Source organism: Mauremys reevesii, linkage group 13, assembly GCF_016161935.1.
Source record: "Mauremys reevesii isolate NIE-2019 linkage group 13, ASM1616193v1, whole genome shotgun sequence".
NCBI classification, from domain to species: Eukaryota; Metazoa; Chordata; order Testudines; family Geoemydidae; genus Mauremys; species Mauremys reevesii.
The window spans coordinates 4012934-4035701 of NC_052635.1; the positions used below are offsets into that span (position 1 = coordinate 4012934).

The following is a 22768-nucleotide window of genomic DNA, read 5'->3' on the forward strand; positions in this document are numbered from 1 at the left end:
AACCAATGGTGGGACAAGATGTTTTCACAGAGGGAGGAGGGAAATCAGTCTTTGGTCCGTTCAGAAAAGTTTGTGCCGGAGTGAAGGATCCAGGAATCAGCCATCTAACATTTCTTAAAAGTAGTAAGAGGTTAGAGAAGGAACGTATTAGATTATGTTTATTTTCTTTTGTGACTTCTTTTTGCATGGAGGGAGAATCAAATTGGGTTTCTTTGTGAAACTAAGGTTTTGCCCAGAGGGACATCCTCTGTGTTTTGAATCTGTTGTCTGTGAGAGTAGCTTGCGTGCTAGTCTCACAGAGTTATTCCTTTCACCCTTTGTCTGTAATTAAAAGTCTTCTTTTAAGAACCTGATTGATTTTTCCTTGTTTTAAGATCCAAGGGTTTTTTGGATCTGGGCTCACCAGGAATTGGTGGGAGGTGAATCAGTCTCAATCCTGCCAGAAAAAGGGGGATAAAGACTGGGGAAATATTTGGGGAGAAGACAGAGTTTCCAAATGACTCTCCCATAAACGTTTGTTTTAACCATTTGGTGGTGGCAGCTCCTAGCTCTAAGCTGGTAAATAAGCTTAGGGGTTATCTCATGCAGGTCCCCACATCTGTACCCTAAAGTTCAGAGTGGGGGTGACACCTTGACACATGCCCCCCTATCTGATCAGTGGCTTTCCCTGCCCCAGAGATCTCCCCTTCCTGCCCCTCCGTCCCAGCGTGTATAGGCTGAGGGACGAGGCCCCAGCTCTCTGGGTTTGTAGCTAAGCCCCCATCTCCCATTGGGGCCAGTTCAGCAGGCACCTGCCATTTCATTCTCCATGCCCGGAGGCGCCCCTACAGACACGACATGCCCCTCTGGAGGGCGTCAGGGGTCCCTGAAAGTCCGGGATGGAGGTTATGAATGAGATGGAGCCTGATTTGTATATTTATTTATTTATTTATTTATTTATTGTCACTCAGTGCACACAACAAAAGTCACACACACACACACACACCACCCACAAAAATCCCAATGAAGAGCTAAATATGCAACATGCAGCGTGAATAGATGCAACTCTGGCTCTGGTCCTGCCCCAGGCCGGGGGGCTGGCTGGCGCAGGGGGTGGGGAAGGGACATGGGGCATCTCCCCTCTAGGGGGCGCTGGCTCTGATCCAGCCCCAGAGCAGGGACTGTTGGGCTCAGGAGGGTGGGAAGGGGGAGAGAGGTTGTTTCCTCGCTAGGGGCGCTGGTTCCCTGCATGATACGAGTTGTCCGGTCTCAGCCAAGCTCCGAGCAGGGCAGTGTCCCCAGTGGCTGAGGGCTGATTAGGCCATGTGGGGTGAGGTCCTGTCTCCCCCCGGGGGCTCTCCCAGGGGCACAGCGCTAGCGGGGGGCAGCTGTGGGACTCAGGGTGGTGTCGCCAATGGAGCCGGGTGTCTCAGCCCCTTGTCTCCGGGCGGATGGGGGCAGTGGCCCCTACACCACGCTCTGGATCTCGTTCTTGTACTCGGGGCCACTCGCCTGATTCAGCTGCACCATGACAGAGAAAAGCCACTTCACCTGCAGGGGGCAGAGAGAGCAGGGGTGAGAGGGGTCAGCGCTGGGGGGAGCTGATCTGTCTGTCTGTGTCATTCCTGCTTTTCTGTCTGTGTCTCAGTCATTCAGTCTCTGTCTTATTCACCATTCTCCTTTCTCCTTCATTCTTCTCTTCTTTCTTTCCCCTCCACGCTGCCCTCTGTGACGTTATTGACATAAACTGTGACCGTACGGATCATTGCTGCAACCACTGTTATATAGTGTGATAGATCCAGGCCAGTTGGGTACAGCAGACTAGCAGAAGGCAGATATACTGGCCACTGGATTAACAGTTTTCTGTTCCCTCGCTGACCAGAGCAGGGGCTGCTCCAGGCTAATGAGAACACCTGACTCTAATTAACCTGCAAAGAGTCAGGTAAGGCCATTAAGCTAATGTGACCACCTGACTGTAATTAAGGCCCTGCTGATACTATAAAAAGGGCTCACTCCAGTCAGGCAGGGAAGAGCCAGGGAGCCAGAGGAGAGGAAGTGCGGCTGAAGGGCTGGTTAATGAAGACACCCCCAAACTATCGTTAAGGGAGCCCTAAGATAAGGGTGAAGAAGGGAGAAGCAGGAGAGCTGTGGGGAAGTGGCCCAGGGAAATGTAGCAACTCTGGCAGTGAAAGGTTGGCTGCCAACAGCTGCTGCCATTAGGGTCCCTGGGCTGGAACCCGGAGTAGAGGGCGGGCCCGGGTTCCCCCCAACCCACCACTACAGGAACATCTCCTGGGAGGGGAAGTCAGGCCCCTGTCAGGACAGGAGGCTAAACTGATCTGAAATAAGCCCCCAGGGACAACAGAGGCTGTGGGAGTTCTCTCACCAACCTTGCAGCCTGTGATGAAAAGGGCTCAGTAGACTGTAACCCTGGCCCTAGAGAGAGAAGGGCTACGTGGAGGGTCACAGTGAGCCACTGAGGCTGGCATAAAGCGCCTAGAAACGCAGGACCCACGGAGCAAGGTCCGAGCTCTGCCACAATAGTTGCAGCAGATATTGTACAAAGGTTGTGGAGTGAGGTGTCTATGACAAGGTTCTGCTTTGCTGGTTATGATTGTGCTGACTGTAAGTGTGTATCATTTTTGTAGTTGAAGTTATGAGAATTGGCTCTGTACTTGTATCTCAATGTGTATCTTGGAATAACAGAGACTTGGTGGGATAACTCACATGACTGGAGTAATGTCATGAATTAATATAAACTGTTCAGGAAGGACAGGCAGGGCAGAAAAGGTGGGGGAGTTGCATTGTATGTAAGAGCAGTATGACTGCTCAGAGCTCTGGTGTGAAACTGCAGAAAAACCTGAGAGTCTCTGGATAAGTTTAGAAGTGTGAGCAACAAGGGTGATGTCGTGGTGGGAGTCTGCTATAGACCACCAGACCAGGGGATGAGGTGGACGAGGCTTTCTTCCGGTAACTAGCAGAAGTTACTAGATCGCAGGCTCTGGTTCTCATGGGGGACTTTAATCACCCTGATATCTGCTGGTAGAGCAATACAGCGGTGCACAGACAATCCAGAAAGGTTTTGGAAAGTGTAGGGGACAATTTCCTGGTCCAAGTGCTGGAGGAACCAACTAGGGGCAGAGCTCTTCTAGACCTGCTGCTCACAAACCAGGAAGAATTAGTAGGGGAAGCAAAAGTGGATGGGAACCTGGGAGGCAGTGACCATGAGATGGTTGAGTTCAGGATCCTGACACAAGGAAGAAAGTAGAACAGCAGAATACGGACCGTGGACTTCAGAAAAGCAGACTTTGACTCCCTCAGGGAACTGATGGGCAGGATCCCCTGGGAGAATAACATGAGGGGGAAAGGAGTCCAGGAGAGCTGGCTGTATTCTAAAGAATCCTTATTGAGGTTGCAGGAAAAAACCATCCCGATGTATAGAAAGAATAGTAAATATGGCAGGCAACCAGCTTGGCTTAACAGTGAAATCCTTGCTGATCTTAAACACAAAAAAGAAGCTTACGAGAAGTGGGAGATTGGACGAACGACCAGGGAGGAGTATAAAAATATTGCTCAGACATGCAGGAGTGAAATCAGGAAGGCCAAATCACACTTGGAGTTGCAGCTAGCAAGAGATGTTAAGAGTAACAAGAAGGGTTTCTTCAGGTATGTTAGCAACAAGAAGAAGGTCAGGGAAAGTGTGGGCCCCTTACTGAATGAGGGAGGCAACCTAGTGACAGAGGATGTGGAAAAAGCTAATGTACTCAATGCCTTTTTTGCCTCTGTCTTCACAAACAAGGTCAGCTCCCAGACTGCTGCACTGGGCAACACAGCATGGGGAGGAGGTAACCAGCCCTCTGTGGAGAAAGAAGTGGTTTGGGACTATTTAGAAAAACTGGACGAGCACAAGTCCATGGAGCTGGATGCGCTGCATCCGAGTGGGCTAAAGGAGTTGGCGGATGCGATTGCAGAGCCATTGGCCATTCTCTTTGAAAACTCGTGCTGAATGGGGGAGGTCCCAGATGACTGAAAGAAGGCTACTGTAGTGCCCATCTTTAAAAAAGAGAAGGAGAAGGAGCCGGGGAACTCCAGGCCAGTCAGCCTCACTTCAGTCCCTGGAAAAATCATGGAGCAGGTCCTCAAGGAATCAGTTCTGAAGCACTTAGAGAAGAGGAGATTGATCAGGAAAAGTCAGCATGGATTCACCAAGGGCAAATCATGCCTGACTAACCTAATTGCCTTCTATGAGGAGATAACTGGCTCTGTGGATGAGGGGAAAGCAGTGGGTGTGTTATTCCTTGACTTTATCAAAGCTTTTGATACGGTTTCCCACAGTATTCTTGCCAGCAAGTTAAAGAAGTATAGGATGGATGAATGGACTATAAAGTGGATAGAAAGCTGGCTAGATCGTTGGGCTCAACGGGTAGTGATCTATGACTCCATGTCTAGTTGGTAGCCGGTATCAAGCAGAGTGCCCCAAGGGTTGGTCCTGGGGCCGGTTTTGTTCAATATCTTCATTAATGATCTGGAGGATGGCGTGGACTGCACTTTCAGCAAGTTTGCAGATGATACTAAACTGGGAGGAGTGGTTGATACGCTGGAGGGTAGGGATAGGATACAGAGGGACCTAGACAAATCAGAGGATTGGGCCAAAAGAAATCTGATGAGGTTCAACAAGGACAAGTGCAGAGTCCTGCACTTAGGACGGAAGAAGCCCATGTACTGCTACAGACTAGGGACCGAGTGGCTAGGCAGCAGTTCTGCAGAAAAGGACCTAGGGGTTACAGTGGACGAGAAGCTGGATATGAGTCAACAGCGTGCCCTTGTTGCCAAGAAGGTTAACGGCATTTTGGGCTGTTTAAGTAGGGGCATTGCCAGCAGATCGAGGGACGTGATCATTCCCCTCTATTCAGCACTGGTGAGGCCTCATCTGGGGTCCTGTGTCCAGTTTTGGGCCCCACACTACAAGAAGGATGTGGAAAAATTGGAAAGAGTCCAGTTGAGGGCAACAAAAATGCTTATGGGGCTGGAGCACATGACCTATGAAATGAGGCTGAAGGAACTGGGATTATTTAGTCTGCAGAAGAGAAGAATGAGGGGGGATTTGATAGCTGCTTTCAACTACCTGAAATGGGGTTCCAAAGAGGGGGGATCTAGAATGTTCTCAGTGGTGGCAGATGACAGAACAAGGAGTAATGGTCTCAAGTTGCAGTGGGGGAGGTCTAGGTTGGATATTAGGAAACAGTGTTTCACTAGGAGGGTGGTGAAGCACTGGAATGGGTTACCTAGGGAGGTGGTGGAATCTCCTTCCGTAGAGGTTTTTAAGGTCAGGCTTGACAAAGCCCTGGCTGGGATGATTTAGTTGGGGATTGGTCCTGCTTTGAGCAGGTGGTTGGACTAGATACCTCCTGAGGTCTCTTCCGACCCTGAGATTCTATGATTCTACAGGACTATTCTCAGTAAGTGCCCAATCAAGAAACTGGAGTGTCTTAGGGAATTGCTTGTATGACTTATGGTTAGCCAGTGAGGTGAAACCAAAGTCCTCTCTGTTTTGCAGGTTTGGTGTGCTTAGAAGTGGAGAAATACCTGCCTTGGGCTGTAACTGCCCATCTCTAAGCAATTTCTCCTGAATTGATACTCTCAGAAGTATCCCACCAAAGGCAGCATCGTTACAAGAGGCACCATCATTACACTATCTAATGTGCTAAACTCATTAATTCCTTTGTTCCTACGTTCGTTCTCTCTCTCTCACCTTGAACAGGGTCATGGTGGCGCTGTAGCACACGCTCAAGAGGAAGAGGGTGATGAAGACTGAGATGGTGGACCAGAGGCCGTCCAGCTCCTCGTCTCCGTCCTCACTACAAAACTCACCTGACACGATCACCTCTGTTGGGGGGAGAGAAAGAGACATCAGCTCCGACTCAGCCACTGTTACAGAGAGAGCTCGGACTGTGCGTCCAACACCAACCCGCCCATCCCCTTCTCTACCCACCCTTCCGTCCCTCCAGTCATCTATCTCTAGACACCTCTATCCATCCATCCCTGCATCCATCCCTAGATGCACCTCTCCATCCATCCACCCACCCCTGCCTGCTGTGATGAAATGAAGGATGCAGAGCCTCCCAGCTCTCATCTCACTTATCCCATGTGGCCGTGGCCCTACACCCTGGCACTGAAGCTTGTCTGCCTGTTGAATTTCTCTGTGCCTTAGTTTCTCTGCCTGTGAAAGGTGGCTCAGGATCCCTCTGAGGTGTGCGAGGTGCCGGGATGCTGCCATGGTGGGGGAGCTCCCTAAAGACCAGGATGGATGGATTTCACACGTGTGCCTCTATGACCCTGCTCCCAATGTAACAAAACGCCCAGGAATCACTTCAGATGGAACGCAGCCACCTCTGGGCCTGTTTATCCCGGGCTCTCTTGCCCAGGTGCAGCCTGTAGTTGCCTCAGCTGAGGGAGGTGGGGATTTTGAACACTCACTTTTATGAACAGAGCCACAAGTATTTTAAGGATGGGATCTCAGGTCTCTCTGACATGACAGATGCTGCTCCCTGAGCATGGCGCCCCCTACTGAGCCCCCTGCCCTAGGGATGTCTGGAGAACAGGTGCATGGATCTGTGTGGGTGCATGTTTGTCTCTCTCTGTGTTGTGTGTCTCTCTGTGGGTACAAACACGACAGCCCAGGTGGGAGGGTCCCTGGGTCATGCCATGTTACAGGTGTGTCCATCTGCCCTGGACTGAGCTCTCTCTCAGCCACCCCCCCACTCTCTTACTCTGTGTGCTCCTGCGCTGCCCCAGGATAACAGCCCTAACACTGCCGCTGCAGGCTACCCCCCTTTCATGCCAGGTGTGAGCTCTGTGCTCACACTGGTGGGTTTGATTCCTGCATTCGCCCATCCAGCTTTGGGGCTGATACACACATGGGGGGTGGGGGGAAGGTGTGTGAGTGAGGGGCTGGGTAGGAGACAGAGCTCATGTGCGGGGGCATCGGGGCATCTGCATCGTCTGTCTCACCCCACTGCCGGGGCCCACATGTCACCAGAGCTAGTGAGACTTTAGGTGAGTCCCTGCTTAGTATTTGCTCCAGATAACAGCCCTACTACTGCTGCTGCTTTGTGTGGACTGAGCCCAGGAGCTGATCCCTGCTGTGGGGTGTTTGCTGTATGTTGTCCTATCTCCCCCTCCACAGCTGCTGCTGTGGGGAAGGGATGGAAGGAGACCCCTTAGCCAGGGCCGCCCAGAGGAGGGGCTCAAGTTGGGCAATTTGCCCTGGGTCCTGCAGGGGCCCCCACAAGAATATAGTATTCTATAGTATTGTAACTTTTTTTTACGGAAGGGGCCCCCAAAATTGCTTTGCCCCAGACCCCCTGAATCCTCTGGGTGGCCCTGCCCTTAGCCTTCTAGCCAGCAGAGGAGTGTGTGTGGGGGCCAGGGTATTTTAATTACCTTCCCCCACTGACTCTGGCTGGAAAATCCCCATGGGGCATCTTCTCCTCTCTGGGGTTTAAGGGGATGTAGGGTAAATGCTGATCATGATACGGTGCCCCTCTGGATATGCATGGGTTGTAGCCTAGAGGGGATTGCACCTCAGTGAGATGGCCATCAACCGATCCATCCCACACTCCATCCAGCCTTATCTTTATCCGTCCTCCATATCTTCCATCCATCCATATAGATCTATACCCATCCATCCATCGTCACCACTAACAATCCACCCACTCATCCTCACCCATATCTTCCATCCATACATGCAACCCCATCCACTTATCTATCAGCCCTTTATATATTATCCATCCCCAAACATCCATCACCACCTGTCCCCATTAACACACTCAGTCGTCCATCCATCCATTGCCATATTCACTCATTCATTCATCCTCATCTATCTATCACTGACCATCTGTACCAGCCCATCCATCCATCTGTCGGTCCATCCCCATCCATTCTCATTTTCCTATCACCATCCATCGCCATTGGTACTGATCCATTACCATATGCACCCGCCCATCCATTCATTTATATATCAATCCGTCCCCACCCATTCTCATCTCTAGCCATCCATCTATCGCAGTCCATCTATGGCCATCCATGTATCCATCCCTTCATCCTTCAGAATGGGTACCCCTCCAACCTTCCCCATAGATTTATCCATCCATCCCCATCCACTTATCCATTGGCACCGCACCTGCGAACCATCCAACCATCCTTCCCTCAGTGCAGCGCAGTCTAGTGGGACTGGGTGGGACTCTCAGAACACCTGGGTTCTGTTTCTAGCTCGGTAACGGACATAACCTTGGGCAGGTCCCTTCACCTCCTGGTGTCTCTGTTTCTTCTCTCTCTTTCTCTATCTAGGTGTGAGCCCTTTGACACAGGGACTGTCTCCCACGGTGTCTGTGCCACACCCAGCCCAACAGGGCCCTATCTGAGCTGGGGGAGGAGGTGCTACTTTAGTCCAAATAATAATCTCTCTCTCTCTCTCTCTCTCTCTCTCTCTCTCTCTCTCTGTGTGATATCTGTTGGTCTATGAGTCCTTCCCTCTGAAGTATGTATGTATCCATCTAACCATCTCTCTGAACACCTGGCCTTCCAACTGAGCTGGACTGGGATATGGGCTCTGCAGTATGTATGTGTGTAACTGTCCATCTACCCCCCACTCCATTACTGCTTCTGTGGTGTGTATGTACCCATGTATCTACCCATTCTTCCTTCCATGCCTTCAACCCATCCTTCCTTCCATGGCACCTACCCATGTCTCTCCCCATCCATCCATGGTATATATGTATCCACCCATACAGAATCTGGAAATTGGCATCCCCAGCCTTATAGCATCTCAGTTTCTCCCAGCCTGCAACCTGGGACCTCGTCCACCTTGGGGGACCTGCAGATTTCATCCAGTCACACCACAAGAAGGAGACCGGGGATGAGCTCAGACTAGTTCCATTTATTCACTTGTTGTCACTGAGGGCACAGAGATTATTTACAGGAAGCTGTACTGGACAGTGCTAGCAGTGGGGCTGGGAGGAGCCTTCTTCATTTACCAGATACTTTGCTGATGCTGCGTTGGGTGAACTTCAATGAGAGGGCTTCGTGGATGACCATGCATGTGTAGACGTCCCCTCTGTTCCAGCTGTCCTTGCTGACTTTCAGCTTGCTGTAGAGGAAGAAGTTTGAGTCGCCGGCTCTGTCCTTGATGGGCTGGGTGGTGATGTATTCCAAACTCTCTCTGGGTTTGTGGTTCTTCATCCACTGCACCGAGATGTCCTCGGGGAAGAAGCCCCGCACCAGGCAGGTGAGGCTGACGGAGTCTTCGGAGCTGCTCAGCTCCTCGTTGTGGGGGCGCAGGAGGTAGATGCCAGGGGCAGAGTGCCTGCCTACGGTGGGTGGGGACAGAGGACACAGATGAGCCAAGCACATCACTCAGCTGGGGCCACGTGAGGAGAAGGATGGGGCGTGTGTGTGTGTGGAGGGGCAGGAAGATCCCCTCTCTCCTCCAGGGTGGAGGGGCTGGGGACTGGGAGCTGGTATCTCTGGAGCACAATTTGAGGGTGGGGATTTGGGGACGCAAAGGGACCCAGGGCCAAGATCCCCTTAAGGAGCATCCCTTCCCGCTGGGGCTGGGATAGGGGAGTCTCTCCCCTTAGGGACCCTGCTCTCCTCCTACCTGTCTTCTTGGAGATCGATTTGATGAGGGGTGAGGGCAGCCCCGAGTGCTCCACTTTGCAGGTGAAGTTCTCTCCGGCCTCCCAGTCGCGGGTGAAGATGGGCATGGAGCTGGAGGCGGTGAAGGTGCTGTTGAGCTGCTCAGTGAGGGTCAGGGGTTCAGGGACAATGGAGCCCGGCTTCTCCCGGGACCAGACCACCTGGAGGCTGCAGTTGCTAGGCAGGTTGACCACCAGGCAGGTGAGCATGGGGCTCTGGTTCACATACAAGTCAGCAGGAGACGGGGGCACCAGGAAGACTTGGATGTTGCTGGGAGACGTTGTTTCTTCTGGGGACAGGAGAACCCAGGTCAGCCGCTAGGCCTGGTCTCCCCTGCCAAGCCCATCCCAGTCTGTCCCCACCCCTCTCCCCCCTCGAGCCCAGCCCGGTGTCCCCCTCCCCACAGGCAGATTTACAGTAAATCGCAGGGTGCCCTGGCACAGGGAACACCAACGACAGGGGGCCCCAGGATGGGAGTTGGGCCCTGTGCTCAGCTTCATTTTTGGTGCCCCTCCTTGGGACCCAGCCGAGAAAAAGAACCTTCTCTTTTATCTGCCCCCGCCCCCGGTTTTCATTCTTGTTTTCTTCATCCGCCTCCTGTCAGTAATAGCAAGTAAATGGAAATGAAGTGAAGGACCTTGATTGGTTTTGTAGTCTAATTTATTTTTCCACAGACCACTTGAAAATCGCTGGAAATGGGGAGGGGGGCAGGAGCTCCCGTTTGGTGCTCAGGGCAGGGGCGGGGATGGGGGGTGCCGGAGTCAAGGCACGGGGTGTGGGGGGGGCTGGGTGTGTGTGTGGGGGGTGCAGGAGTCAGGGCAGGGGCCTGGGGATGTGGGCGGGGATTGTGGGGGTGCTCCCAGCCCCCTGCCCCTATGTGTGTTGTGGCCCCTCCTCCTCCCTCCAGGAGCGACCGGAGCGCCGGCAAACAGCAGGTTGGGGGTGGGGGGGAGGTGGGGGAGGGGGAGCTTGGCTGCCGGTGGGGGCAGAGCCTGGAGCAGGAGCCCCTCGAGCCAGCAGGACCAGACGTGGATTTACAGTAAAACCCAGGGGGCCCCAGGGCCGGGCAGCTGTGGGGCAGCAGCCTGGTCCCTGCACTCCCCCTACGCCGACCCCCCCAACCCCAACCCCCTGCCGTGAGCCGCTCAGGGTAGGGGGTGGGGGAGCAGGGGCTGGGAGCATTCCCATGACCCCAGCTCCCTGCCCTGACTCCTGCATCCCTCACATCCTCACGCCCACCCTGAGCACAAAACAAAGCTCCTGCACCCCCCACATTCCCATCTGCACCCCCTGCCCCAACTTCCTACCCCAACCCCCGCCCGCTCCTGCACCCTAACTCCTGGCCAGGCCCTGCAGCCCAACCCCCCGCCTGCGCCTGTATCCTAACTTCCTCCCAGGCCCTGCACCCCAGCCCAACTCCTGCACCCCGCACCCACCTCCAGTCCCCTGCCCTCCCTGGCTGCTGCAGCCCCCACATCCCCACCCCCGCCCCTCGCACCAAACGGGAGCTGCCCCAGGTAAGTGCTCCACACCCCAGTCCGCTGCCCCGGCCGTGAGCCCCCTCCCGTACCCTAAGTCCTGGCCAGACCCCGCAGCCCAACGTTTTTTTATAAAGGGCTCTTATTGAAAGTGCTTCACAGGAGTTCGCTAATGGCACAAACAGGCTTTGGAAAGACCGTTAAGTGTCCGCCGAGACCCCCAGCGATTTTCAAGTGGTCTGTGGAAAAATGAGTTTGACAGCAAAACCAATCAAGGAACCTCACTTTATTCTCATTTACTTGCTAATACTGACAGGAGGCGGATGAAGAAAACAAGAATGAAAACCAGGAGTGGGGGTAGATAACAGAGAAGGTTCTTTTTCTCGGCTGGGTCCCAAGGAGGGCCCCAAAAATAAGGCCCCAGTAACTCTGAATCCGCCATTGCCCCTCCTCTTCGTAGGGAGCCTAGTGCCGGCGAGCGTCACCTCCGCACTTGTTGGTGTGGCCCTGCGATTTGATGGAGGTGCCCGGCTGGGACACCTGGCACGTGTATAACTTGACCTTCCGCCAATCGGCCTTGGAGACAGTGACATTGCAGTGGGTGCTGTAGGTGGGGCCGTTGGCATCCTTCGTGGTAAGGGCGGTGTCACCAGGAAGTTTCCTGGGCTGGCCGTCAACCAGCCATTCCACCGTCAGAGTCTCAGGGTAGAAGCCGGAGATTAAGCACATGAGCTGGACGGGGTCTCGGTCGGTGTTGGAGACGATTTTCACCTTGGGTGTAATGGGGGCCTGGGGTTCATGGGGTTCATGGGGCTCTGGGAGAAGGGGGACAGGTTAGTTTTTGTACAGACCCCTCCTGAGCCCCCACCTGCTCCCTGCAGCCCAGCGCCCCCTGCTGAGCCCTCCCCGCTCCCTGCAGCACGGCGCCCCCTGCTGAGCCCTCCCCGCTCCCTGCAGCACAGCGCCCCCTGCTGAGCCCTCCCCGCTCCCTGCAGCACGGCGCCCCCTGCTGAGCCCTCCCCGCTCCCTGCAGCACAACGCCCCCTGCTGAGCCCCCCGCTCCCCACATCCCGGCGCCCCTGCTGAGCCCCCGCTCCCTGCAGCACAGCGCCCCTGCTGAGCCCTCCCGCTCCCTGCAGCACAGCGCCCCTGCTGAGCCCTCCCGCTCCCTGCAGCACGGCGCCCCTGCTGAGCCCTCCCGCTCCCTGCAGCCCGGTGCCCCTGCTGAGCCCCACTCCCTGCAGCACAGCGCCCCTGCTGAGCCCCCGCTCCCCGCAGCCCGGCGCCCCTGCTGAGCCCCCGCTCCTGCAGCACAGCGCCCCTGCTGAGCCCTCCGCTCCTGCAGCACAGCGCCCCTGCTGAGCCCTCCGCTCCTGCAGCACGGCGCCCCTGCTGAGCCCCCGCTCCTGCAGCACGGCGCCCCTGCTGAGCCCCTGCTCCCTGCAGCACAGCGCCCCTGCTGATCCCCGATCCCTGCAGCACAGCGCCCCCTGCTGAGCCTCCCCCGCTCCCTGCAGCACAGAGCCCCCTACTGAGCCCCCCGCTCCCTGCAGCACGGCGCCCCCTGCTGAGCCCTCCCCGCTCCCTGCAGCACAGCGCCCCCTGCTGAGCCGTCTGCCCCTTTCCCTGCATTGCAGCGCCCATCGCTTCTCTTGGCGCGGTCTCTCTTTTCATCCCTCCACCCTTCGGTGCCTCCACAACCAACACTATCTACCTGTCCCCATTCACTCCCATCTCTCTGAGGTGTCTCTCTCCATCCACCCACCCACCCCAGCGACTCCATCAGCTCACAACACTAGCAGGGTCCCAGCCTCTCTCCCTGCAGCAGTCACCAGAGCAGGGACCTGAGAAACCAGTCAAGGTACCTCACTTTATTTCCATTTACTTGCTATTACTGACAGGAGAAAGATGAAGAAAACAAGAATGAAAGCCGGGGGTGGGGGTGGGGGTGGGGGTGGGGAGCAGATAACAGAGAAGGTTCTTTTTCTTGGCTGGGTCCCAAGGGGGGCCCCCCAAAACTGAAGCTGAGCACAGGGCCCCAGTAACTCTGAATCCGCCACTGCCCCTCCTCTTTGTAGGCAGCCTAGCCCTGGGGACATTAACCTTGGCATTTCTGGGCGTGGGCCTGCAATATCATGGAGGTGCCCGGCTGGGACACCTGACAGGTGAGGGGAGAGTCACCCGGCCACTCGGTCACAATGATACTGCTGCGGGTGCTGAAGGTCTGGCCGTTGGCGTCCTTTGTGGGCTGGTCAATGTCACCCTTTTGTATCTGGAAATTCACTATCCAATGCACTGTCAAATCCGCGCTGTTGAAGTGGGAGATCAAACACACGGCCTGGATGGCGCCTGAGTCGGTGCAGGAGTAGAAGAGTTCCAGCTTGGGGGGTTCGGGGGGCTCTGGGAGAAGGGGGACGGGTTAGTTTTTGTACAGACCCCTACTGAGCCCCCCCCACCTCCCTACAGCACGGCGCCCCCTGCTGAGCCCTCCCCGCTCCCTGCAGCCCGGCGCCCCCTGCTGAGCCCCCCGCTCCCTGCAGCCCAGCACCCAGTTTGCAGCCCTCTGCCCCTTTCTCTGCATTGCGGCCCCATCGCCTCTCTTGGCGTGGTGTCTCTCTCCATCCACCCTTCAGTGCCTCCACACCTGTCACGGAGTGTGGGGGAGTCCGGCCCTGCACCCCTCTTCCTGGGCTCACAGTGACTCTCAGCCAGCCAGTAAAACAGAAGGTTTATTGAACAACAGGAACACAGGATACAGCCCAGCTTGTGTGCAGAGCCAGGACCCCTCAATCTGGCCTTTCTGGGGGTTCAGGGTGCTTGGATCCCAGCCTAGGATCCCCTGAAACCCACCTCCCAGCTCCCAAAACCGAGGAATGCCTCCACTCCCCCGTTCCCTTTTGTCTACCTCCAGCCAGAGGTGAGACCTCCCCTCCCCCAGGCCAGGCTCATGTTACAGCTGCATACCTGTCTCTGCCTACCACGCACACAGACAGTCCCTGCTTCTTCACACCTCTCCCCCCTCCGAGACTGAACTGAGCGGGGATAGTCCACACAGAACCGGATCGACCCGTCCTTCTTGGGGACCAGCACCACTGGGGAGGCCCAGGGGCTGGCGGACGGCTGGATCACCCCTAAAGCCAGCATGTCCCTGACCTCCCTTTCCAGGTCCTGGGCAGTCTTCCCGGTAACCCGAAAAGGGGAGCAGCGTATCGGGGGGTGTGCCCCAGTCTCTACCCGGTGGACGGTCAAGTTAGTGCGCCCAGGCTGGTTGGAAAACAACTGTCGGTACAGATGCAGCACCCCTCTGATCTCAGCATGCTGAGCCGGGGTCAGCTGATCTGAGAGGGGGATCGCCTCCAGGGGGGAACCAGCCTTTGTCCCTGGGAATAGGTCCACTAAAGGGTCATCCCCCGGCTCCTCCCAGTGGCCACACACGGCCAACACCATATTCCCTCGGTCATAATATGGCTTCATCATATTCACATGGTACACCCGGCAGTGGTGCGCCCGGTTCGACAGCTCCACTACATAGTTTACCTCATTTAGTTGCTTGACAACCTTGAAGGGCCCTTCCCAGGCAGCCTGGAGTTTGTTTTTCCTCACGGGGATGAGAACCATCACTTGATCCCCGGTGGCGAAGGCGCGGGCCCGCGCCGTGCGGTCGTACCAGACCTTCTGCTTCCTCTGGGCTCGGGCCAGATTCTCCCTGGCCAGGCCCATGAGCTCGGTAAGTCTTTCCCGGAAGGTCAGGACATACTCCACCACTGACTCTCCATCGGGAGCGGCCTTCCCCTCCCATTCGTCTCTCATCAGGTCCAGGGGCCCCCTTACCCGCCTTCCATATAACAGTTCGAAAGGCGAAAACCCAGTAGTCTCCTGGGGTACCTCCCTGTACGCAAACAGCAGGTGAGGTAAGTACTTGTCCCAGTCCTGTGGGTGCTGGTGCATGAATGTTTTTAGCATCATCTTTAGCGTCCCGTTGAACCTCTCCACCAGCCCGTTGGTCTGGGGGTGGTACGCTGAGGCCCAGCTGGGTCGGACCCCACATTTCTTCCACAGGGACTGGAGCAGGGTCGACATGAAGTTGGACCCCTGGTCCGTTAAGACTTCCTGGGGGAATCCCACCCGGCTGAAAATGGTCAGCAGCGCATCCGCCACGGTGTCTGCTTCGGTAGAGGACAAGGCCACCGCCTCGGGGTATCGAGTGGCGAAATCTACCACCACCAGGATGTATTTTTTCCCTGACCGGGTCGCCTTGCTGAGAGGCCCCACCATGTCTATGGCCACCTTCTGGAAAGGCTCTTCTATGATGGGCAAAGGCCTCAGAGCTGCTTTCCCCTTGTCCCGGGCCTTCCCCACCCGCTGGCAGGGGTCACAGGATTGGCAGTACTGCCGGACATGGGTAAAGACCCCAGGCCAATAAAAGTTCTGTAGCAGCCTCTGCCTGGTGCGCCGGATTCCCTGGTGCCCTGCGAGGGGGATGTCATGGGCCAGGTACAGCAGCTTGTGGCGAAACTTCTGGGGAACCACCAGCTGCCTCCTGATCCCCCATGACTCCACCTCCCCGGGGGGAGCCCATTCTCGGTACAGGAACCCCTTCTCCCACAGGAACCTCTCCTTGCAACCTCTCCTCATGGTCTGCGCTGCATTGAGGTCAGCCCGGTCCCTGGGCTTCTGCAAGGAGGGATCCTTCTGCACCTCGGCCTGGAACTCAGCAGCTGGGGCAGGGATGGGGATCTGCTCCCTCTCACCGGCTGGGTCTGAGGCCGCAGCCTCTCTGGGTCGTGTCTCTGGGCGTTCCCTCCCCGCTGGGCACTCGGGCAGAGTACTTTCCCCGTTGTCAGGGTGCAGAGCCCTGCGCCGACTCTGACTACGGGTCACAATCAGGGTACCCCGGGTATTGCCGGGCCAGGTCTCGAGGTCCCCCCCCATCAGCACCTCTGTGGGCAAATGGGGGTGCACTCCCACATCCTTGGGGCCCTCCTTGACCCCCCACTTCAGGTGCACCCTCGCCACAGGCACCTTGAATGGGGTCCCGCTCACGCCCATCAGGGACAGGTAGGTATCAGGCACCATCCGATTTCGGCCCACCACCCCGGGCCGGGCCAGCGTCACCTCTGCGCCTGTGTCCCAGTACCCAGTGACCTTCTTCCCATCCACCTCCAGGGGAACAAGGCACTCGCTCCGGAGGGGCAGCCCCGTGGCCACCCTGTAGCAGCCCCTTGGGACCGGAGCATCCAGCCCCCCAGAGGCGCTGACCGGGGGCCCTCCTCCCTCCTCCCCAGGTGGGACGCTGCCAGCCCCCCTCTCTTGGGCAGGTTGCCCCTCATCCAATTGGGTCTGTACCCAGTCAACCCTCTGCGGGTTGGGTCTGCTTGGTCTGTCTCTGAGCTTGGGGCACTGGGCCCGTATGTGGCCTTGCTGGCCACAGTGGAAGCAGCCCATGTCTCGTGGGTCCCCTCGCGGGGGTCGGGTGGACCTGACGCTGGACGTTCCCCTCTTGTGGGGGTTCTCCATAGGGCCCCGCTGGGAGGTCCCATGGTGACTCTCTCTCTGCGTTGAGGCAGGCCTGCTCCCTCGAGACTCCTCCCTGCCATCCCCTGCCCGACTGTCCAGGTATTGGTCGGCCAGCCGGCCTGCATGCTGCGGGTTCTCCGGCTTCTGGTCCATCAGCCACTGCTTCAGGTCAGCTGGGCACTGATCATACAGGTGCTCCAGTACGACTAGGTCAAGCAGGTCCTCTCTGGTTTGGGCCCCAGCCGTCCACTTGCGGGCGTACCCCTGCGCCCGGTTGACCAGTTGCAGGTATGTGACCTCCCGGGTCTTACGTTGACCCCGGAACCTCTTCCGGTACATCTCCGGTCAGCCCAAACTCGAGCAGGGCCTCTTTGAACAGGTTGTAGTCCCGCGCCTCCTCCCCTCATTCGGCTGTACACCTCCACGGCGGTGGAGTCCAGTAAGGGGTGGCGCGGATCCTGTCTGCAGGGTCAACCTGGTGCAGCGCGCAGGCGTTCTCAAAGGCCGTCAGGAAGGTGTCTATGTCCTCCCCCTCCTTACGCGGGGCCAGGAAGTTCGTATCGAAGCTCTTTGTAGGCTTGGGCCCCCCCTCACTCACCGCAGCCGGGGCCTCCCTGTTGTTCAGTTGGGCCATGGCCAGCTCATGTCTGCGCTGCTTCTCCCTGTCCTCAAATTCACGTTGCTGTTGCTTCTCCTTCTCTCTCGCCTCGAATTCACGCTGGCTTTGTCTTTCCTCATATGCCCTCAGCTCCTTACGCTCCTCCATTTCCATCCGTTTGATCTCTCTCTCCAACTCCAGCCGCCTGAGTTCCACGGAGGTCGAGCGTCGCCGGGATGATCCCCGGCTGGGGGGTGAGCGTCGCCGGGACGATCCCCTGCTGGCCGGGGGGGTCACGGTGCCCTCCGTAGCTGGGCTCCTCCTCCCCCTAGGCCTAGGGGTGGGGGGTCTCGAGGAGCCCTCATCCGCCGACTGGCCACTCCCAGCGGGTCCAGACACTGGTGCCTGCGCTGCATCTGCCCGGCTGCTTCCCTCAGAGACAGGGACCGGTTCATTCCTGCGATCTCTCTCCTCCAGCCGGGCAATCAGCTGGGCCTTGGTGAGCTTCCCATGGCGCAGCCCCCCCTGCTTGCACAGCTCCACCAGCTCACACTTACGCTTCTGGGAATACATCTTCCTGCTAGCCGCTCGCAGGCCGGGGTGCTCGCCACTCCCCACGGGTTCCCGGGGGACCCCTAGTGTGCCAGTCCTTGAGGTCACCCCCTCTCTGCCAGGGTCGAGCTGCAGACTCCTCCGCCCCTGGGATCGCTCGCTGTGATCCCCCGGGGGGACCCTGTTACTGCAAAGTCCTGCTCTCTGGCCACACTCTCCCAGGGGTGAATCGCCCCTTCGTTTTACTGCTCCCCAGTCACTTACTGCAGGAAGCGCCGCCCACGGGGTGCTGCCAATCCCACCGCTGCCACCAGTTGTCACGGAGTGTGGGGGAGTCCGGCCCTGCACCCCTCTTCCTGGGCTCACAGTGACTCTCAGCCAGCCAGTAAAACAGAAGGTTTATTGAACAACAGGAACACAGGATACAGCCCAGCTTGTGTGCAGAGCCAGGACCCCTCAATCTGGCCTTTCTGGGGGTTCAGGGTGCTTGGATCCCAGCCTAGGATCCCCTGAAACCCACCTCCCAGCTCCCAAAACCGAGGAATGCCTCCACTCCCCCGTTCCCTTTTGTCTACCTCCAGCCAGAGGTGAGACCTCCCCTCCCCCAGGCCAGGCTCATGTTACAGCTGCATACCTGTCTCTGCCTACCACGCACACAGACAGTCCCTGCTTCTTCACAACACCCAACACTATCTACCTGTCCGCATTCACTCCCATCTCTCTGAGGTCTCTCTCTCCATCCACCCACCCACCCCAGTGACTCCATCAGCTCACAGCACTAGCAGGCTCCCAGCCTCTCTCCCTGCAGCAGTCACCAGAGGAGGGACCTGAGACACCCCCAGCCCCTCCCTTCCCCACCACGCCGTGCCGCGCCGTCCCTACTTGGGATTTCCTTGGAGATGCTGGAGCTGGTGGGCTGGTGCTGTACGGTGCATCGATAGGTGTTAGACTCCCAGCTGCTGGCCGGGACGGTGACCTGGCTGCTGAGCGAGTAGAGGCCGCTGGAAGGTTGCAGCACGGAGGGATAGGTCCTCACGCCCGAGGAGCCGACGTTCGGGCTCCATGTCACGGTGACCGGCTCGGGGAAGTAGCCTTTGGCCAGGCAGCCGAAGGTGACCTGGGAGGTGGTGACTTCGCCGGTGCAGGAGGTCAGGGGGAAGACAGATGGGGCCGTGGCACTAACTGCAAAGGGAGAGAGAGCGAGGCCATGAGACACAGCCCCACTGAGCCCTGCCCCGCTCCGTGCAGCACAGGCCCTAGCGTGGCACTGGGGCCAGCACTCAATGCCGGGGGAGAGCGTCCCCTAGCGAGCCCCACTCTGCTCCACTCACACAGCACAGTTTGGGGTGAGACTGTTGACAGTTGCAAGGTCTTACTAACATCTGTGTGTAAGTGGGGGCCTGAGATAGGCTGACCCCCATCTTCCAGGTTGTGTCACAGACTGAGCAGGATCAGGGCCCCCAGTTCACTTGGTGCTAAACAGACCCAGTGTGTGATCGGGGCCCCATTACACCGGGTGCTGCAGAGAGACACAATGACAGACAGTGCCTACCCCACAGAACTTACAGGCCAAATACGCAAGATAAAGGAAGGGTCAGAGGGGAAACTGAGGCAGAGAGCGAGGAAGGGACCTGGTCACAGCAGGTCAGTGGCACAGCCAGGTAGAGAACCCAGGAGTCCTGTGTCCCACCCTCTGCTCTGTGGACTGGATGATGCATTGTGCTGTGCCGCTGGTCAGCAGTAAGACGGGTTGATTTCACAGAGTGGAGGGTTGTTCCCAGTAATTTGCACTGGGTTCTCCTGAGGAGCCAAAGGGAATTAGGTTCTGAAGTGGCAGAGAAATTCATTGCTAACATCATCAGCCCCTAGAGGCCAATTACCAATTCTGTATCTCAAACACACGTCGTTAGAGTCCTGAGAACTCACTTGAGACACCGGTAGGAGGGACTGGGACTGTCCAGTTGAACCCGGGACATATGGGCCCTTTGGGTTAGAGTTCGGGTTATAATTATACATGGGGAGGAGGATGAAGGGTTCGCGGTTAGGGTTAGGTGCTGGGGTAAAGGGCTATAGGTAGCTGGGGTAGAATTAAGGGCAATGGTTTAATGGTTTGGGTCAAATACCCTTCCACCCTCAAGTTCAATATTTGACGTGTTGTGATTGGATTTCTAGCCAATTTTGCAGCCATTCAACCATCAGACACCAACCGGTTCTGCTGCCATTTCCCAGAGGGAGTTAGTGAGACTCTTGGGTCCTATTCCCAAGGGGTCAGTTTGTAACTTCTCAGAGGGTCAAGGTGGGGAGGTTCGAGTTAGAGTTGGGGTTATGGTTAGGGGTATAATTGGTTGTTAGTACTTGTATCACAGTGGTCTAGAAAACCAAATCTAGGACCAGGATACATTGTGCCAGGAGCTTTACAGAGAAATAACAATGAGGACTCTACTGATCCCAGCACCATTGAAGCCTGAGCAATCTAAAGTCAGGGTTCGGCGGATAAGGTTCGGACATTAGGGTTAGGGGTTAGGGGTTGGGTTTGAAGAGGGGGTCAGAGTTGGGGGTCAGAGTTAGGGAGGAGGGGTTAGAGATCCGGGGTTAGGGATGAGGCTAGGACTCTAGGGAAAGGGGAAGGATTAGGGGTTAAGGAATGGGTGCATCTGTCGGGGGTTAGGATGCTGGGGTTAGGGTCATGGTTAGGGAGTTAGGACAGAGTTAGGGGTCTAAGTAGTTGGGTTTGAGGTTTGGTTTAGGGTCATAGTTCTGGGGTTAGGGTAAAAAACCTTCCCTCCCCCAAACTCAGTAGTCGACTGGTTATCACCACCCCTAGCTCACGACCTTTCTAGCCAGGTTCCCACTCAAGAAACCACTCGGATTCTAACCAATTGGGATGAAGATTTTCTGGACACTTTCCCAAAGTCTGTGGGAGAAATCTCCCAAGAAGTCCAGCTGCCTCACTTTCTAGGTGCCCAGAGCTGAGGCGCCTTGGGGAGCACTTACGGGGTCTGCATCTCCAGTGGGCTTTAGCCAGAGACGTCAGAGCTCGTTCCCCAGGAAAGGAAGCCCAACGCGTCTCCAGCTGAGTGCGCCGCAGAAACGGAGCCAGCTCAACTCAAAGGCCAAGTTAGGAAGCTGAGCCCTGAGCTGTCGCCTCTGAGCTGCCAGTTACGTCCAGCCCCAGGCAGCCGAGCTCACATCTAGCTGTGCTGGGAATCCCCCCGCCCGGCTCTCAGCATGGAGCATGAGCGCAGAGCTGCTGCAGGGAGGCAGGGCCGGCTCAGGGAGATGCGTTCCTGCACTCGCTGAGGTCAGGGGGTTCCCTCTGACCAGGGACACGCCAAAGGGGAAATTTGTGCCTCAGGTTAGAAAGTTTTTGGCTGGAGACAATTAAACCCCCTTGGAAACAATTCAGCTGCTCCCCCAACCTCTAATTGCAGCCCCCCAATCCTGAGCGTCCCACATCTGCTAATGGCCCTCAACCCTGAGCTCTAGCCTCCTGCTAGCTCAGCCCTGTTCCTCCCCACTCTGCTGGTGCCCCCTATTACTGACCTGCAGCCCCCTGCAAGCCCAGCTCTGCGCTCCTCCCCCAAACCTGTCTGGTGCCCCTCACTCCCAACCCACAGCCCCTGCTAGCCCAGCGCTGCCCCCCCAGCCCTGCCGGTGCCCCTCACTCCCAACCCGCAGCCCCCTGTTAGCCCAGCCCCCCCCCCCCCACTGCCGGTGCCCCAAACTCCCCACCCGCAGCCAGGGGCAGCTCTAGGTATTTTGCCGCCCCAAGCACTGCAGGCAGGCTGCCTTTGGCGGCTTGCCTGTGGGAGGTCCCCGGTCCCATGGCTTCGGCGGCAGCCTGCAGGAGGTCCACCGAAGACAGCCTGCCTGCCGCCCTAGCGGCAACTGGCAGAGCACCCCCTGTGGCTAGCCGCCCCAGGCACGTGCTTGGTGTGCTGCGTCCCCGAGCCCCCCCTGCCCAGAGCCCCTCCTAGCCCACCCGTCCCGGTGCCCCACACTCCCAACCTGCAGCCCCTGCTCACCCAGCCCTGGCTGCCCCGCCGCTCTGCCGGTGCCCCTCACTCCTGACCCGCAGCCCCCTCCTAGCCCAGCCCTGGCTACCCGGCCGATCCAGTGCCCCTCCCGCCTGACTTGCAACACTCTTCTAGCCCAGCCCCGGGCTCCACCAACAGACCTGCTGGTTCCCCTCACTCCTGACCCGCAGCCTCCTGCTAGCCCAGCCCTGCCAGTGCCCCTCACTCCCGCCCCCCACCCCTGCTAGCCCAGCTCTGCCCCCCGCTCTGCCAGTGCCCCTCACTCCCGACCCGCAGCCCCTGCTAGCCCAGCCCTGGGCTCGCTCCCTACAGTTCTTTCAAAGCTGTTATCCCAGCTAATAGCCGGAGTGTGGGATAAGCACCTCTGTCCCCCCGTCTCTGCCTGGGGGGTGCACAGCCTGGCCTGTTACCCGTCCTGGCCTGGGCAGCATGTCCAGCCTGTGCAGGGGAGCCATGAGCTGCACCCTGCCCGGGTACTGGGTCCACACAGGGGACGTACCCCACTGCCCTTCATAGGTCAGAACAGAGCACAACACTCCTGGCTCCCAGGCCCCTGCTCTAACCTACTCCCCTTCCAGAGCCTGGGAAAGAACCCAGGAGTCCTGGCTCCCAGCCCCCCACTCTAATGACTAGACCCCACTCCCCTTGCAGAGCTGGGGAGGGAACCCAGGAGTCCTGGCTCCCAGCCCCCCACTCTAACGGCTAGACCCCACTCCCATCCCAGAGCTGGGGAGGGAACCCAGGCGTCTTGCTCCCCTCTCTAGCACACGCTTCACCCCATTTATCTCTGATGGGGTTAAAACACCCTCTGCACTCCTGTGACAAGCCAATAGCAGCCACTTTCCTGGGATGGACTCACCACATCACCGGCCATGTTGGGTCGTGGCCCGGCACTGGAGACCGGGGGCTTC

General features: G+C 57.4%; 1 gene segment (V, D, J or C); it reads right to left on the reverse strand.

Moving 5' to 3' along the window:
- Window positions 1–1446: 1446 nt before the first annotated feature.
- On the reverse strand, window positions 1447–22731 carry LOC120380847. The segment is given in 7 exon segments: window positions 1447–1530; window positions 5732–5865; window positions 9015–9347; window positions 9638–9964; window positions 13257–13553; window positions 18703–19002; window positions 22725–22731. Coding segments are annotated over 7 exon segments (1482 nt in total).
- Window positions 22732–22768: the final 37 nt, after the last annotated feature.